The 17369-nt window shown below is 42.8% G+C and overlaps 1 protein-coding gene across 1 annotated transcript in view; it reads left to right on the forward strand.

Annotated features, from left to right (window-relative positions):
* LOC134658315 (twitchin) overlaps positions 1 to 17369 on the forward strand; it is a 178540-nt gene that overhangs the window by 84109 nt on the left and 77062 nt on the right. Inside the window, exons 84-96 of the mRNA XM_063513946.1 lie at positions 368 to 508; positions 1650 to 1808; positions 2279 to 2417; positions 3575 to 3738; positions 5280 to 5443; positions 7439 to 7588; positions 9230 to 9497; positions 9956 to 10116; positions 11243 to 11384; positions 12065 to 12173; positions 12733 to 12937; positions 14672 to 14939; positions 15932 to 16092. Coding sequence (XP_063370016.1) covers positions 368 to 508; positions 1650 to 1808; positions 2279 to 2417; positions 3575 to 3738; positions 5280 to 5443; positions 7439 to 7588; positions 9230 to 9497; positions 9956 to 10116; positions 11243 to 11384; positions 12065 to 12173; positions 12733 to 12937; positions 14672 to 14939; positions 15932 to 16092 — 2231 coding nt within the window. The remainder of the gene's footprint in view (positions 1 to 367; positions 509 to 1649; positions 1809 to 2278; positions 2418 to 3574; positions 3739 to 5279; positions 5444 to 7438; positions 7589 to 9229; positions 9498 to 9955; positions 10117 to 11242; positions 11385 to 12064; positions 12174 to 12732; positions 12938 to 14671; positions 14940 to 15931; positions 16093 to 17369) is intronic.

Below are 17369 nucleotides of genomic sequence, written 5' to 3' on the forward strand. Positions count from 1 at the left end.
TTGGCTATTTGTGCTGGTTTTCTACCAATGTTAACAGAAAAGGTGTAATTTTACATTTTCATTTAATTTTTCAATCTAGAAACTCCGTCATTTCTCATCTAATTTTGATATTTCCAATTTGGAAAATTGTTTTTATTCGAAAATATATACTGCCAGATTGACGCTCTTATTATCGCAAAATATTTTAATGATAGTATATATAAAGAATTGAAAGCAAAGATCTGAAATTGAAGAATCAATATCCTAGAGACAAGCCGTCCAAAGTTACTGTTCTAATTCAAAACCTGGAGTTCCAATATTATAAAAAAAACTCAACCATTCAACACAGGTTATGGATAAAATGACTAAAACTATGGACCGTTTTCAGGCAAGCCATCCAAGCCTAAAGGCCCGCTCGAGGTCGCTGACGTCACAAAGCACGGCTGCACGCTCACATGGCAGAAGCCAGAGGACGATGGCGGATCGCCCGTCGAGTACTATGAGATCGAGAAACTTGATCCGCTCACCGGTAAGTTACCTATATTTATATCAGGGATGTTGCGAACATCCGCATCCGCATCCGCAACCGCGGAACTTCCGCATTATTTTCAACATCCGCATCTGCATCCGCATCCGCATAAAATCGATGCGGAGCTTATGCGGATGCGGATGTCGAACAAGTCGGTACAGGAACGTCTTAGCGGCGGCGTAAGTGCTAGGTAATTTCGTCATTACCTATAACGAAATCGTCTAGATCCAGAAAAGTCGGCCAAGTTACTGTTTATTAAATATAACGCACCTATATTCTTGCTCAAATACTAAACGTTTCGTTTTTTTTAATAAAAAAATACTAAAAATGTAATATTTGATGTTTTCTAAGTACCTAATCTTGACATCCGCATCCGCGGATGTGAGCCTTTAAATATCCGCATCCGCATCCGCGGATCTCAAAAAATCTGCATCCGCAACATCCCTGATTTATATACAACTTATGTTTTTGTACCGTGTCCGTGGAATAAAAACATATTATATTTATTCCCCTGTTATTTGACGTAATTTAATTTAATTGTAATTTCACATTTATTCAATTGTAATTTGGCGTCATTTCGTTTAATTTAATTTTATATAATAACTTTTATATAATAATTTTAAATAATTTCATGTGCTATAGGTAAGTTGACATTGTTTGTATGGTAATTTTATCTTGTATATATTATCTTGTGAGCGTTTTGGGGTCTCTTGAGTTTTTCAGCCCGCAAGAGTTTTTCACAAATAAAATAAAATAATATAAATTTTCTGCTAATCCGAGAATAAGATGATTAATGGTAAACTACCCCAGTACCTAATGATTGGATCTTTAATGTCATTGCCCGTATTTTGGTAGAAAATTCACCATTGCTGCTTTTGCATAAGGTTGAAGGGGTCAATCCTTTGACGGGGTCCAACATTAGAACAGTTTACGATATTTAAAGTGATGGACACTGCAATATCGAAGAAATCGTGCAACGTAATGTTTCTCATGAATATTATCGCCCAATACAAAAAATATGTCACCTGTTGACCGCGAACGCTGCAAAGGGTTCGAAACGTCGGGATATAGTATAAATTCGATATACGCGATATATAATCCGTTTTAATAGCTTTATTTCATGAATAAATGTTTTGTTCAGGGCAATGGGTCCCATGCGGCACGGCCAAGGACTGCAAGGCCAACATCACCGGCCTGCAGGAAGGAAAGCCGTACAAGTTCCGCGTCAAGGCCGTCAACAAGGAAGGCGAGTCCGAAGAGCTCGAGACCGAGAAGCCTATCATCGCTAAGAATCCGTTCGGTAAGTCCTAAAGCCAATATCACCGGCCCGCAGGAGGGCAAGCCGTACTAGTTCCGTGTCAAGGCCGTCAACACAAGGAAGGCGAGTCCGAAGAGCTCAAAACGGAGAAGCCAAGGTCATTATCAACGAGGCCAGAATACTTACAAGCTCAATATAATCGTAGTTTTATTATTCTTATGTCACGTGACTGCAAACGCCGACCGCCATTTTCTCTCACGAGTGACGTCACTATAGCAAAAATATGTGTTCAATTTGCACTTCACATTGACGTTTCTTTGTGCACTGCTATGATGACGTCACAAAGCCACACTAATGTATCGTTTAAATTTTCATTTTTTCTTTGCATATAACGATGTTATTTTCATGAAATAAAAATACCAGTTGGCTATCAAAGCTATACCAATATTTATAAATATATTTGAAAAAAAAAATGTGGAATTTGTGAAACTAAAATTTAATTAATTCTACAGACGAGCCCGGCAAGCCCGGCAGGCCCGAGCCGAGGAACTGGGACAAGGACTTCGTGGACCTGGAATGGTCTCCGCCCAAGGAGGATGGTGGTGCGCCCATCACTGGCTACATCATCCAGAAGAGGGAGAAGGGTGGACGGTAAGACAATCTTTACCAAACCTGTTGTAGTACCCAAAGTCAACTATGGGACCTGCAGTCTCCGCCCAAGGAGGATGGTGGTGCGCCCATCACTGGCTACATCATCCAGAAGAGGGAGAAGGGTGGACGGTAAGACAATCTTTACCAAACCTGTTGTAGTACCCACAGTCAACTATGGGACCTGCAGTCTCCGCCCAAGGAGGATGGTGGTGCGCCCATCACTGGCTACATCATCCAGAAGAGGGAGAAGGGTGGACGGTAAGACAATCTTTACCAAACCTGTTGTAGTACCCAAAGTCAACTATGGGACCTGCAGTCTCCGCCCAAGGAGGATGGTGGTGCGCCCATCACTGGCTACATCATCCAGAAGAGGGAGAAGGGTGGACGGTAAGACAATCTTTACCAAACCTGTTGTAGTACCCAAAGTCAACTATGGGACCTGCAGTCTCCGCCCAAGGAGGATGGTGGTGCGCCCATCACTGGCTACATCATCCAGAAGAGGGAGAAGGGTGGACGGTAAGTCAATTTTTACCAAACCTCTGTTGTAAACCCACAGTCAACTATGGGATCTGAAATCTCCGCCCAAGGAGGATGGTGGTGCGCCCATCACTGGCTACATCATCCAGAAGAGGGAGAAGGGTGGACGGTAAGACAATTTTTACCACACCTGTTGTAGTATCCACAGTCAACTATGGGACCTGAAGTTTCCGCCCAAGGAGGATGGTGGTGCGCCCATCACTGGCTACATCATCCAGAAGAGGGAGAAGGGTGAACGGTAAGACCGCTGTTGCAATATAAACCTTTAGGAGACCTCGTGTTTCATTCATGTTACTTACTTAATGCTGTGGCGCAACGACCCGAAGTGGATCTTGGCCTCAGACACCAAAGACCGCCATGCTACTCTGTCCAAAGCCGTTTCTGTCCAGTCGACGGCGCCGAGTTCCCTAAAGTATTTCTGCACTTCATCTCTCCAGCGGTACCTAGGGCGTCCAGACGGTCTTCCGCCACTTGGCACTCCAGAGTACGCCCTCCAGACACAAGAATACACAGATAATAAAACATAACACAATGCGTGGTTTACTAGCTGTACCACAGATGCGAAAAAACAATTATATTCCTTATGTTGGCAACAATTTGTAACCACAACCTCTTGACAGATCATGGCAAGAGGCCCTCCGTACCTCAGGCGACCGGCCCGTGGGCCGCGTCACCGACGTCGAGGAGGGACACGAGTACGAGTTCCGCGTCCTCGCCGTCAACAAGGCCGGCCCCGGGGAGCCCTCCGAGCCGAGCAAGTCCGTCACCTGCAAGCCGAGATTCCGTGAGTACTGGCCATTTGTAACCACAACCTCTTGACAGATCATGGCAAGAGGCCCTCCGTACATCAGGCGACCGGCCCGTAGGCCGCGTGACCGACGTCGAGGAGGGACACGAGTACGAGTTCCGCGTCCTCGCCGTCAACAAGGCCGGCCCCGGGGAGCCCTCCGAGCCGAGCAAGTCCGTCACCTGCAAGCCGAGATTCCGTGAGTACTGGCCATTTGTAACCACAACCTCTTGACAGATCATGGCAAGAGGCCCTCCGGACCTCAGGCGACCGGCCCGTGGGCCGCGTCACCGACGTCGACGAGGGGCGCGAGTACGAGTTCCGCGTCCTCGCCGTCAACAAGGCCGGCCCCGGGGAGCCCTCCGAGCCGAGCAAGTCCGTCACCTGCAAGCCGAGATTCCGTGAGTGTCCATCTGAAAAGCATCTTATTTATCAAGCAATAAAGACGCGTTCGTGTCGTTAAATCGAATCTTCATCATCTTCCTCGCGTTGTCCCGGCATTTTGCCACGGCTCATGGGAGCCTGGGGTCCGCTTGGCAACTAATCCCAGTAATTGGCGTGGGCACTAGTTTTACGAAAGCGACTGCCATCTGACCTCCCAACCCAGAGGGTAAACTAGGCCCGTATTGGGATTAGTCCGGTTTCCTCACGATGTTTTCCTTCACCGAAAAGCGACTGGTAAATATCAAATGATATTTCGTACATAAGTTCCGAAAAACTCATTGGTACGAGCCGGGGTTCGAACCCGCGACCTCCGGATTGCAAGTCGCACGCTCTTACCGCTAGGCCACCAGCGCTTCGTTAAATCGAGTGGTATTCAGAAAAACAATGTTAGTTATTATTATCATATCACGACTGATGATCATATCATTTGACGACTGGTCTGGCCTGGTGGATAGTGACCCTGTGAAGCCGATGGTCCTGGGTTCGAATCCCGGTAAGGGCATTTATTTGTGTGATGTCGCTGAGTCTTGGGTGTTTTCTATGTATTTATGTATTTGTATTGTATTTATCGTCTGAGTACCAACAACACAAGCCTTCTTGAGCTTACTGTGGGACTTAGTCAATCTGTATAAGAATGTCCTATAATATTTATTCATTTATTATTTATTTATATGCCAATCATGCGGTATACTACAAAACTCGTGACCCGTAAAGTCCTTGCACGCTTTTCAATTTCACACCTAGAGCAAAATAAAGCTTTTTCTTTTGTCAAAGTCATATACCTAAATATAGTTGTCAAAAGTCTGGTTCTTTTTATCCGTGAGGGGTTCGATAGCCGCACTGCATAAGCCGAAAATAGCCGTTTATTTATTTCGCATTTGTAATTAATTTCTTACTTAGAAAATCTTATTACCGACTATGTATTTCATGTCAGGATCGTAGCAAATGAAAATCCGTGGTCTCTGCCTACCCCTCCGGGAAATAGGCGTGATTATATGTACGTATGTATGTATTATTGTGTGTAAAAATTACGAAGCCTGTTGCGGATATAAAAAAAATGTATGTATTTCATAACCTCACCATTTTATCAACAGTGGCGCCAAAGATCGACCGCAAGAACCTTCAAAAGCGCAAGGTCAAGGTCGGCGAGGCCCTCAAGTTCGAGGCCGACGTCAAGGGCGAGCCGGAGCCCGCCATCACGTGGACCCTCAACGCGCAGCCGCTTAAGCCGGAGGAGCGGCTTAAGATCGAGAACAAGGTACGCATATATCGCATTTATATGGTTTTTTACTGTCCAAACGTGGTAGTCTGTACTTCCTTTTCTATAATAAGCTAGATGACAAATTTCATTTATGGTATCAATCAATCAGGTTTGTTTTTAGGATCAAATGTCTCTATAGGACCCATTGCATTAAAGCAATACAAAAGTCAGAAATGATAGTCGAAGTCCGACAGTCGTACTTCACTCACGAAACGCTCCGAACATAACATAACGTGACGTCAAGGTCACTGAGATCGCATCTTGAAGTATGAACAAAACAAGAAAATAGCATTTTTGTTGAAATATTGCGTTTATGTATATAGTTGCTATACAATCTTTTTTTGGATAAAATGTGAGGAATCGAATGGTATCCTTACTTATTTCGTTAAAGTTAAAAAAAAAACTTAAAATTTGAAACTTTCAGGTGCTGTATTTTTGTATTATTTCCATTTTTTTTTAATACCCACAATATTGTGATAAATTGCTCATTTGCTATCTATTTTACTAGATTTTGTTATAAAATTCAACATGTGTCATCATCCCTATTAGTATAATTACATTTCTAAAGAAGTTATGTCTTTTTATCATTTTTAAGGGGGTTATCAGTTTGTAAATAGGTGTCGGCAGGAGAGTTGAAATTAATTACACACACATCTACTTTAATAAAGAGTACTAATTGAAAAACTGTGGTAAATAAATGAATGTATGAATGTGATTCAAGCACGATTTGACTATTTATTTTCGAACTTGCTTTTAGTATGAAAAAAAAACGCTAATTTCATAATCTCGCTATTTTTAATCAGAATCAGAATGCTTTATTTGTAAAACATACGTATACATGGGTCTTAGGTTACATTTGAGCGCTATGTTTTGCCGATTGGCATACAAATGTCAAAAAGAACTAAAATCTAATTTAGTATTGCAAATGTAACCTTTATAAAACATAACATGTTATTGTTGGAGGCCAATCACAGAGAATTTTTTGAGACTATTCATTACCACAACAAACAACACAAACCAAACCAAATTTTATCAACTAATCGCGGAAAAGCAACCTCAAAATATATTTCAAGTTTTAACAAACTATAGTTCGTTTTTTTTTGCATGAAAAAGACTTGAAAGAAGGTAAGCGATCTTGACATGTCTTTTAATTAAAAAACGCTTTTTAAAAATCAGTAACGTATTACTTATGAAAGCAGAAGAATATAAATGATCGTATTAGATTCATAATTGTTACATATTTGCCGTAACTTATTTTTAAAATGTGTTTTTCAATTAAAAGACACATCAAGATTGTTTACCTTATTTCTAATGCTAGAAAAAGCGGCCAAGTGCGAGTCGGACTCGCCCATGAAGGGTTCCGTATTTAGGCGATTTATGACGTATAAAAAAAAACTACTTACTAGATCTCGTTCAAACCAATTTTCGGTGGAAGTTTACATGGTAATGTACCGCATATATTTTTTTTAGTTTTATCATTCTCTTATTTTAGAAGTTACAGGGGGGGGGGACACACATTTTACCACTTTAGAAGTGTCTCTCGCGCAAACTATTCAGTTTAGAAAAAAATGATATTAGAAACCTCAATATCATTTTTGAAGACCTATCCATAGATACCCCACACGTATAAGTTTGATGAAAAAAAAATTTTTGAGTTTCCGTTCGAAGTATGGGGAACCCCAAAAATTTATTGTTTTTTTTCTATTTTTGTGTGAAAATCTTAATGCGGTTCACAGAATACATCTACTTACCAAGTTTCAACAGTATAGTTCTTATAGTTTCGGAGAAAAGTGGCTGTGACATACGGACGGACAGACAGACGGACAGACGGACAGACAGACAGACAGACAGACATGACGAATCTATAAGGGTTCCGTTTTTTGCCATTTGGCTACGGAACCCTTTTGCCATTTGGCTACGGAACCCTAAAAACGAACTATAATAACCTGTGGACTGTTTTTATAGTAATTAAAATTCTTATTCCGTCTCCAGGATTACCACACGTCGTTCGCGCTGCAGAAGTGCACTCGCAAGGACGGCGGCACGTACCTGGTGACCGCCAAGAACGACTCCGGAACCGACTCCGTAGAAATAGAGGTCCAGGTCGTCAGCAAGCCTGCTAAGCCGAAGGGACCTTTGAAGGTGAGATCGGCTTTTTGATTCTTTTTGAAGTGAAAACTTCTTTAGCGGCGCTGTGCACTTTTTGAGGTCGGGAAAAAATGTTAAACTCGCGACAGGTCACGTGACCGACAGATTCGACAGATTGAAAATTCGTAAGACGGACACGTGACCTGATCGAAAAACTGTTACAATATCATTGAGTTTTCACTTCTGCCGGCACTCCCGGAGTGCAACCCGTTGTTTTTTTTTAATACTTTTTTTATACTGGCAAAGAAGCTCGATCTGCCTGGTGGTAAGCAGTCACCGTAGCCTATGGACGCCTGCAATTCTATAGGTGCTACATGCGCGTTTCTGGTGGTACCTATCAATAATATAGATTTTTCCTCCAATCCGTGATTTTATATTAATTTTCAATCTGAACTAGTTTATACCTATTTTATATCCACAATACCGACTTAATGTCGGTTGACATTAAGGCGCTTCTGCCATAAAAAAGAAAACAATTAGAAATAATACTTATAAGTAACCAACAATGTAGTACCTTTAGCTTGAAAACGCCGCATAAATATATGTTCCTCCTATTTATGAGCGTTGCATTTTTATGGATAGAGCAGTCGCCTCTTCCTAAAGATTCTCATAATGCCCCATTTTATCCCAAATGCCCTTTGACATAAAAAAAATGTTCCCCTATTATCCTAAGGCCCAAGGTCCTACCTATTCAGTTCGTTGTTATTTAAACCATGTTCAATTTGAACAGAGTCGCTTTTGCTTTGTTTCGTTCAATTTTCAAACAACGCAAAATCAACTCTATTTCCTACAATTTAGGTTCAAATCTCAGTGGCAAATTTTGGATGTTTCGTTTGTACATGCAAGAACCAATGAACAGTCACATTAACATTTTTTTCACACCACCTATTCGGAAAAGAGCTTTTTCTTCCCTGCTAGGAGGGATCAAAGTGGCAGTTTTCCTCCCTGCTAGGAGGGATCAAAGTAACACTTTTTTGTTCTAGCACACTATTTTTACATTTTTTGCACATTATTTTTTAGCTTAAATTATCTGTTTAAGCATCAGATTGTGTCAACACTAAGATTTTTTTATTTTCCTCATAGTTGATGTGAAAAGCAGTATGTGTCACACGGTATCAAAATCATTTCGTCTTGGGCGTTAACACTTGAATCCCCCATTACGTTCAGGATTCCCTCACGTTCGGTTCTATTGTAGAATCCATCGCTTCATTCAGGATTCAATGTACGCCCTTGACGGAAATATATATCATTTTGATCCCTTGTTGCAACACAAACTACTATTATATTGTACAGAATAAGGAACTCTCATTTACTAAGGCCCACTTGCACCGTCCCACTAACCCGGGGTTGACCGGTTAATCCGTTAACCCAGTGTCGAATTGTACTGGTAACCATGGTAATTCCAGGTTTAACCGGTTAACCCCGGGTTATTGAATGGTGCAAGCGGCCCTTAATGTTATCTAAATCTGACGGAAATATATCATTTTGATCCCTTGTAACTCTCACCGTAAAATTGTAAACACTCGTCAGATTATAATCTCGCTAGTTACATTATAAACTGACGGTAGGGAGATTATAATCTAACCTAACCTAACCTACGTTAGATTATAAACTAACGGGTTCACAATCTTACAGGTTTCTGACGTGAAAGCCGACGGTTGCAAGCTCAAATGGGAGCCGCCAGAAGACGACGGCGGCGAACCCGTCGAAAGCTACGTAGTCGAACGCATGGACACAGAGTCCGGCCGCTGGGTCCCAGTCTGCACCACCAAGACCCCAGAGGCCGACGTTACCGGCCTCAACGAGGGCAAGGACTACCTGTTCAGGGTCAAGGCGGTCAATCCCGAGGGCGAAAGCGAGCCGCTTGTCACAGATACCGCTACCACCGCTAAGAATCCTTATGGTGAGTTTTATCATCTTTTTAGGATTCCGTACCCAAAGGGTAAAAAACCGGCCAAGTGCGAGTCGAGGAGGAGGTCGACGGAGGGTTCCGCACCATCAACAAAAAATAGAGAAAAACAAGCAAAAAAGCGGTCACCCATCCAAGTACTGACCCCGCCCGACGTTGCTTAAATTCGGTCAAAAATCACGTTTGTTGTATGGGAGCCCCACTTAAATCTTTATTTTATTCTGTTTTTAGTATTTGTTGTTATAGCGGCAACAGAAATACATCATCTGTGAAAATTTCAACTGTCTAGCCATCACGGTTCAGCCTGGTGACAGACGGACGGACGGACGGACGGACAGCGGAGCCTTAGTAATAGGGTCCCGTTTTTACCCTTTGGGTACGGAACCCTAAAAATCGACGGATCAAAAAACTCGGATATGACATAAAGCTTTACCTTTTTTTTCTTTCCTCAGGCGAGCCGGACGCCCCAGGCAAGCCCGAGTTCAAGGACTGGAGCAAGGACCACGTGGACCTTAAATGGGAGAAGCCCGCCAGCGACGGCGGAGCGCCCATCACCGCCTACATCGTGGAGAAGAAAGACCGCGACAGCGGCAAATGGGTTAAGGCTGCTGAGGTACGGACATTATGGTTTTATCAATGATATTATATGCCGTAATACAGTGTACACTAGTACGGAGGGTAGCTTGCTTTCGCTATACCTTGCACATCCATACAAGTACTCGTATAAATATATCTATATGTATAGCAATGTACCACACCCGATTTTTGTACCTAAGTTAAGCTCCTATGTAAAAGTAAGCAATAAATAAATTGAATTGATTGAATTGATTGATATATAACCATAGATAGGTTATACTCATACTTGAGGAGCACAAAAAATACTTCCATATTTATTTCTGTGCCTACGAAGAAATCTGTTATTTTTGATTAATTTTCTCATTCCATCCATCTTTGTCACACTCGTTGTTAAACATAAGGTCGTCTCTTTCTCTTTCGTTGTACGGGAGCTCGTTAGCACGTGCACATTTCTCGCTTGTTCAGCCGCCACATTTCTCGCTTGTTCAGCCGCGACTAAAGGCAACTTGTCCAATTTGTCACAAGGTAAGCGCTTCAATTTTGGAACGCCTATAACCTATATTGAGTTATAAATCATTGGGTTTTATTTAAACTTTATTGCACAAAATATATACAACAATGTACAAATGTGCAAATTATGGTTTTATTTTATTGAAATGCTCATTACAGTATTTCTAAACCTGCGGAATTTAGCACGAGTTGTAAATCCAAACCGGTGCCAAGTAATAATTGAGCAAATGATCTAGTTTAATGTACTCGTAATATATAATACTCGCGAAAAGTTTTGGAAGTCGTGATGGAAAAATATTTGAAACTAGCCCGAATCCTATTTTAGTGTCTCTAATAGATTTTGTCAATGTGTTCCAAATGCTAGTGTTTTGACAGTAACTGATTTTTACAAGTTAGTAATACCGGCGGTTACAAATGATCATGACTGAAAATTATTACGACTTTATTTATTTATTCGTTAAATAAATTCGTCGAATAAATTACGACAACGCGTCAGACCAACACTCAGTAATCACTACCACAAATTCAGAGCCATAGTGAACCGTACCTGTAACAAGACAAGGTTGATTTTTGTTTTATTTTATGCCATGATGAGTTTTGGTTGTCGCCTGACGAAATATTAGCTTACTAAGCTATGCGATTTTCTTCTGTAGGTCCCCGGCACCAAGTGCGAGGCTCGCGTGCCTGATCTGATCGAAGGCAAGACCTACCAGTTCCGTGTGAAGGCCGTCAACAAGGCCGGACCGGGCAAACCTTCCGCTGCCTCGGACAACCTGCTGGCCAAGGACCGCTTCGGTACGTACACTTATCATACACTTACTCCCTTCTTCATAAACATCTGCTAAGTTAATGCAGTGGAAATGAGAGCGTTGAGAAATGTGTGTGGTGTGAGATTACAAGATAGAATTAGGAACAGTGTGATAAGGGAAAAGTGTGGACTGAACGAAGATGTAGTGACAAAAATGTTGAAAGGTATGTTGAGAGGGTTTGGACACGTGGAAATAATGAGTGTAAGAAGGCTGACAAATTGAGTGTATAAGGGAGAAGTAGAAGAGGGAGTTGGAAGGGGCGGACCTAGGCGGACTTTCTCTGATCAGATCGGGGAAATCCTGAAGAAAGGCCAGGTCAAGAGCACCCTAAACCGGCGAGCGTGTATGAGGAATGTTATGAAAGTAACGGAAGCGAAAGAGGTATGTCAGGATCGTAGCAAATGGAAATCCGTGGTCTCTGCCTACCCCTCCGGGAAATGCCGGTAAATGGAGCCGGTCTACCTAGCTTTATTTGACGTTCATAAGCGCATTGTAATTATGCCTACTTGAATAAACTATCTTTTATCTTTTTATCTTATCTTATCTTATCTTAAATAGGCGTGATTATATGTATGTATGTATGTACAAATTTTAAAGCAAAAGTTGTGTCTCGTTAGACAATAATTGACAGTCTGTATGTATAATATTATGTTTATTATATTACAGCGCCGCCGAAGATTGACCGCACGAACATGCGCGACATTACCATCAAGGCTGGCCAGAACATCCGCTTGGACATCAAGGTCAGCGGTGAACCGCCACCAACCAAGACCTGGTACGTTATTTAATATATTTCATCCTTATATCGAAATACGAAAAAGAATACTAAGAATTTCTTTAATACGTAGGTTGATGTAGATCGATTTATGTTCACTCACTGTGAGAACTCATAAGTTTTTGGGTAGCTTATTGGAGTGGCTGAAACCACCTTCTCTCTAGTTTCTTTCCTTAGCAAAAAGGCCATAGTCGGCTTTCCATAGTAAGTCGGCCCTTGCGTTAAACAGAGTCTGGATTTTTTTTTGGCGATTGTGAAGAAGTGACACCCCTAGATTTTTATAAATCGTAGGTTACGGGTCTACTATTTGCCAGAACATCAATATTTTCCGGGTGGTACTTCCTGTCAAAAATCAGTAATACCATATAGCGTATTTTTTGACACAAATGGAAAATATCCGTTGGCTATAGCTACCCTTTGAATGCCACCCGCGGCGCGTCATCTAGTCTGAGTACACGATGTTTGATATTGACTGTAGCCGCGCGTGTCAGTTGCCGCCTTGGCGTTCAACGGCTTATCATTTGATTCTACCGTTTGCTTATATGAATTCTTCCCTCAGGTTCCACAACAAGGAGCGTCTAGCCACCCGGGATGATCTCAACGTAGACGCAGAGGATTACAAGATCAAGCTAACAGTCATCGTGGCTGCTCGCAAACACAGCGGCACTTACGTACTGAAGGCAGAAAACAGCAGCGGCAAGGACGAGGCTACTATCCAGGTCAACGTACTGGACGTGCCTGCTAAGCCTGAGGGACCGCTCAAGGTAACTACAACTCTATAACTATGACTATAGGGTAGATAACACAGCGACACTTACGTACTGAAAGCCGAAAACAGCAGCGGCAAGGACGAGGCTACCATCCAGGTCAACGTACTGGATGTACCTGCTAAGCCTGAGGGACCGCTCAAGGTAACTACAACTCTATAACTAAGACTATAGGGTAGATAACACAGCGGCACTTACGTACTGAAGGCAGAAAACAGCAGCGGCAAGGACGAGGCCACCATCCAGGTCAACGTACTGGATGTACCTGCTAAGCCTGAGGGACCGCTCAAGGTAACTACAACTCTATAACTAAGACTATAGGATATATAACACAGCGGCACTTACGTACTGAAGGCAGAAAACAGCAGCGGCAAGGACGAGGCTACCATCCAGGTCAACGTACCGGATGTACCTGCTAAGCCTGAGGGACCGCTCAAGGTAACTACAACTCTATAACTAAGACTATAGGATAGATCACACAGCGGCACTTACGTACTGAAGGCAGAAAACAGCAGTGGCAAGGACGAGGCTACCATCCAGGTGAACGTACTGGATGTACCTGCTAAGCCCGAGGGACCGCTCAAGGTAACTACAACTCTATAACTAAGACTATAGGGTAGATAACGCAAACACGGCGGCACTTACGTACTGAAGGCAGAAAACAGCAGTGGCAAGGACGAGGCTACCATCCAGGTGAACGTACTGGATGTACCTGCTAAGCCCGAGGGACCGCTCAAGGTAACTACAACTCTATAACTAAGACTATAGGGTAGATAACACAGCGGCACTTACGTACTGAAGGCAGAAAACAGCAGTGGCAAGGACGAGGCTACCATCCAGGTGAACGTACTGGATGTACCTGCTAAGCCCGAGGGACCGCTCAAGGTAACTACAACTCTATAACTAAGACTATAGGGTAGATAACAAAGCGGCACTTACGTACTGAAGGCAGAAAACAGCAGTGGCAAGGACGAGGCTACCATCCAGGTGAACGTACTGGATGTAGCTGCTAAGCCCGAGGGACCGCTCAAGGTAACTACAACTCTATAACTAAGACTATAGGGTAGATAACAAAGCGGCACTTACGTACTGAAGGCAGAAAACAGCAGTGGCAAGGACGAGGCTACCATCCAGGTGAACGTACTGGATGTAGCTGCTAAGCCTGAGGGACCGCTCGAGGTAACTACAACTCTATAACTAAGACTATAGGGTAGATAACACAGCGGCACTTACGTACTGAAGGCCGAAAACAGCAGCGGCTAGGACGAAGCTACCATCCAGGTCAACGTACTGGATGTACCTGCTAAGCCCGAGGGACCGCTCAAGGTAACTACAACTCTATAACTATGACTATACGGTAGATAACACAGCGGCACTTACGTACTGAAGGCAGAAAACAGCAGGGGCAAGGACGAGGCTACCATCCAGGTCAACGTACTGGACGTGCCGCGCCTGAGGGACCGCTCAAGGTAATTACGACTCTAAATAAAAGGTTATATGGTATAAGATCAAGCTCTTTTTATGTGTTGTTGAAAATAGCAGGGAACAAATTTTAGAATCAATAGATTTTGAGAAAGAGATAAGTGTAACCTTTGCAAAAGTAACCCTTAAATTGTCTAAACTCACCTATGTCTTAAATTATCATCGTAATTTGACAAGGGAAACAACTCCTAAATCCATGCATCCAAAACAGAACCTTAAGTCCATTACTCAAACGTCACAATCCCACAGATCTCCGACGTCCACAAGGAGGGCTGCACGCTCAAATGGAACCCGCCGCTGGACGACGGTGGCGCCCCCATCGACCACTACCTGGTCGAGAAGATGGACACGGAGACCGGCCGGTGGATGCCGGCTCTGAAGACTAAGGACCCTAAGGCGGAGATTGACAACTTGGTGCCTGGACAAGAGTACAAGTTCAGGGTGTCTGCGGTTAACAACGAAGGTGTATCCGAACCGCTGGAGGCGGATCATGCTATCATTGCGAAGAATCCGTTCGGTGAGGAATTATTTACTTACTTTTATACTTAAAATAGATGGACACAGATGGGACGTAGACGCCGCTGATGAAGACCAAAGATCCCAAGGCAGAGTTTGATAACTTGGTGCTCGGACTTAAGTACAAGTTTAGGGTATCTACGGTGACTTATGAGGGAGCATTTAGAAGCAGATGAGTATTTATTTACTACCTTTATATTTAAAACCTTCAACAAATCAAATAGTGAAAAGCGAATTATAACTTATAATGTATTGATAAGCATTTCAAAATGATGGTTTTATGTAGGATGATATTGGACCTTATTTTTGTATATTTTTTACTCCTTTTTAAGATGCCCTTTATTTTTATTTCTGCATTGAATTGACATTTAATAAAACCGTTCTTTTTACGGGATTTGAATCAATACATTACTGAATATGACTATTCTATCGATATCCCAAAACACTTCCAATAAACCTCCCAAACTTATAATTCCATTAGGGATTCTGATAAAATCCACTCTTTAATTTACTAAATGATTCCTTCGAGCACACAAAACACATTAAAAAAACCTCTTTCAAACTCCTTCTGAACAACTGCTCATTAAAATTTCACTAATTTAAACTCCACTTACCTACAGAAGAGCCCGTAGAAATAGATGGACACAGATCAGACGCTGGATACCGGCGCTAAAATATAGCCAACGCTTTAACGGTGACATACGGTTTGGCGCACAGACAATGCAACCTCTAGACATAGCATAGTCGCGCTACCCCCTCTGCCACACATACGGTAGCGTTACTCCATCTTCGAGTCAATCCCGTGCCGTGATTGGTCCGTGTTATTGAACGGACCAATCACGGCACGGAATTCGCTCACCTCGTCCCCCCGCACCCCCGTATTTTTGGCAGCATCGGTTTCATGAAAGAATTGGCCTAAGCTCTAAGTCTAGAGGTTGGATTGTCAGTGTTTTGACCTTATAAAACTCTTAATTAATCTAAAACTCCTTACAGACGAGCCCGGCAAGGCTGGCACACCGGAAATAGTCGACTGGGACCGCGACCACGTGGACCTCAAATGGGAGAAACCCATCAAAGATGGCGGCGCCCCCATCACCGGATACATCATTGAGAAGAGGGAGAAGGGATCGCCTAAATGGGTGAAGGCTTGTGAGGTAAGTTCAAAGCTACTTATTGGTTTCCATACCCAAATAAAGATAGCGTTTTTTTTATGATATAGGAGGCAAAGGAGCAGACGGATCACCTGATGGTAAGCGATTACCGCCGCCCATGGACACCCGCAACACCAGAAGGGTTGCAAGCGCGTTGCCGGCCTTTAAGATGGGAGTACGCTCTTTTCTTGAAGGTTTGAAGGTCGTATCGGTTCGGAAATACCGCAGGCGACAGTTCATTCCACAGTTTGGCTGTGCGAGGCAGGAAGTTTCTGGAGAAACGCACAGTTGAGGACTGCCAACCAGCGTTTCTTTTAATTTTTGCCATTTTTATATATTGTGACCTTTTTTGCCACTTTTGTGTTATTTCCAGTCAGGATCGCGAGCCCTTTTCATTCTTATAGGAGAAAAAAGTGTCCTAAAATGTCCATACATTTTTCAAACTTTCCATTTTGTTACTGCCATACAAAGTGTATGGCGAAATGGTAACACAATAGAAAAACAACTCTGGGACATATTTATATCCCATTAGGATCCAAAGAGCTCGTGGCTCTGAGTAGAAATAACACAAAAGTGGCAAAAAAGGTCACAATACATAAAAATGGCGCAAAACAAAAGAAACGCTCAGTCACAGTTGTAAAGACTGCTTAGAAAGATGGATTTTATTCAGTCATCAATCACGTCACGGTACAGCTAATCGGCAGATTTATCCTTACCATCATAAAGCGTCCAGTTGTCCCCAGAAATAGCAACAAATTGTAACGCCTTAGTTATTTTTCAGACTAAAGCTTTGGATTCCTCCGAAAACGGTGCCGTCATATGACGGCCGTCATATAGCGGCCGCAAAAGAAGGCCGTCTTTACGGTGGCGACGTGTGGAAAGTACCACGGCGTCATAACACACCGTCAGCCACCAAGGTCAAAGCGGCAAATTTGAAAAATGTAGGCGCGATGGGTTAACGTCCCATAGAAAATTTGAATTTCGCGCCTTTTCCTACTGACAAGATTTGCTTGATCATCTATAATTTACTTGGAGGATGAAATATCATCAGAAGAGGAAAATAATCGTAGTACGGAATCATTTATTCAAATCTCGTGTCATTTATTCAAAATGGCGTCACCGCTATCTAATAAAACGTTCACGAAACTATCGACACCGTCATGACGGCCGTCATCTTACGTTACGTTGACAATCAACGTAACGTAACGCCGTCTAGGAAACCGCGCCATCTTGTTTACATAGACAACGTTCTAGTGACGTCAGTCAACGCTATATAGCGG

Source organism: Cydia amplana, chromosome 22, assembly GCF_948474715.1.
Source record: "Cydia amplana chromosome 22, ilCydAmpl1.1, whole genome shotgun sequence".
Lineage (NCBI taxonomy): Eukaryota > Metazoa > Arthropoda > Insecta > Lepidoptera > Tortricidae > Cydia > Cydia amplana.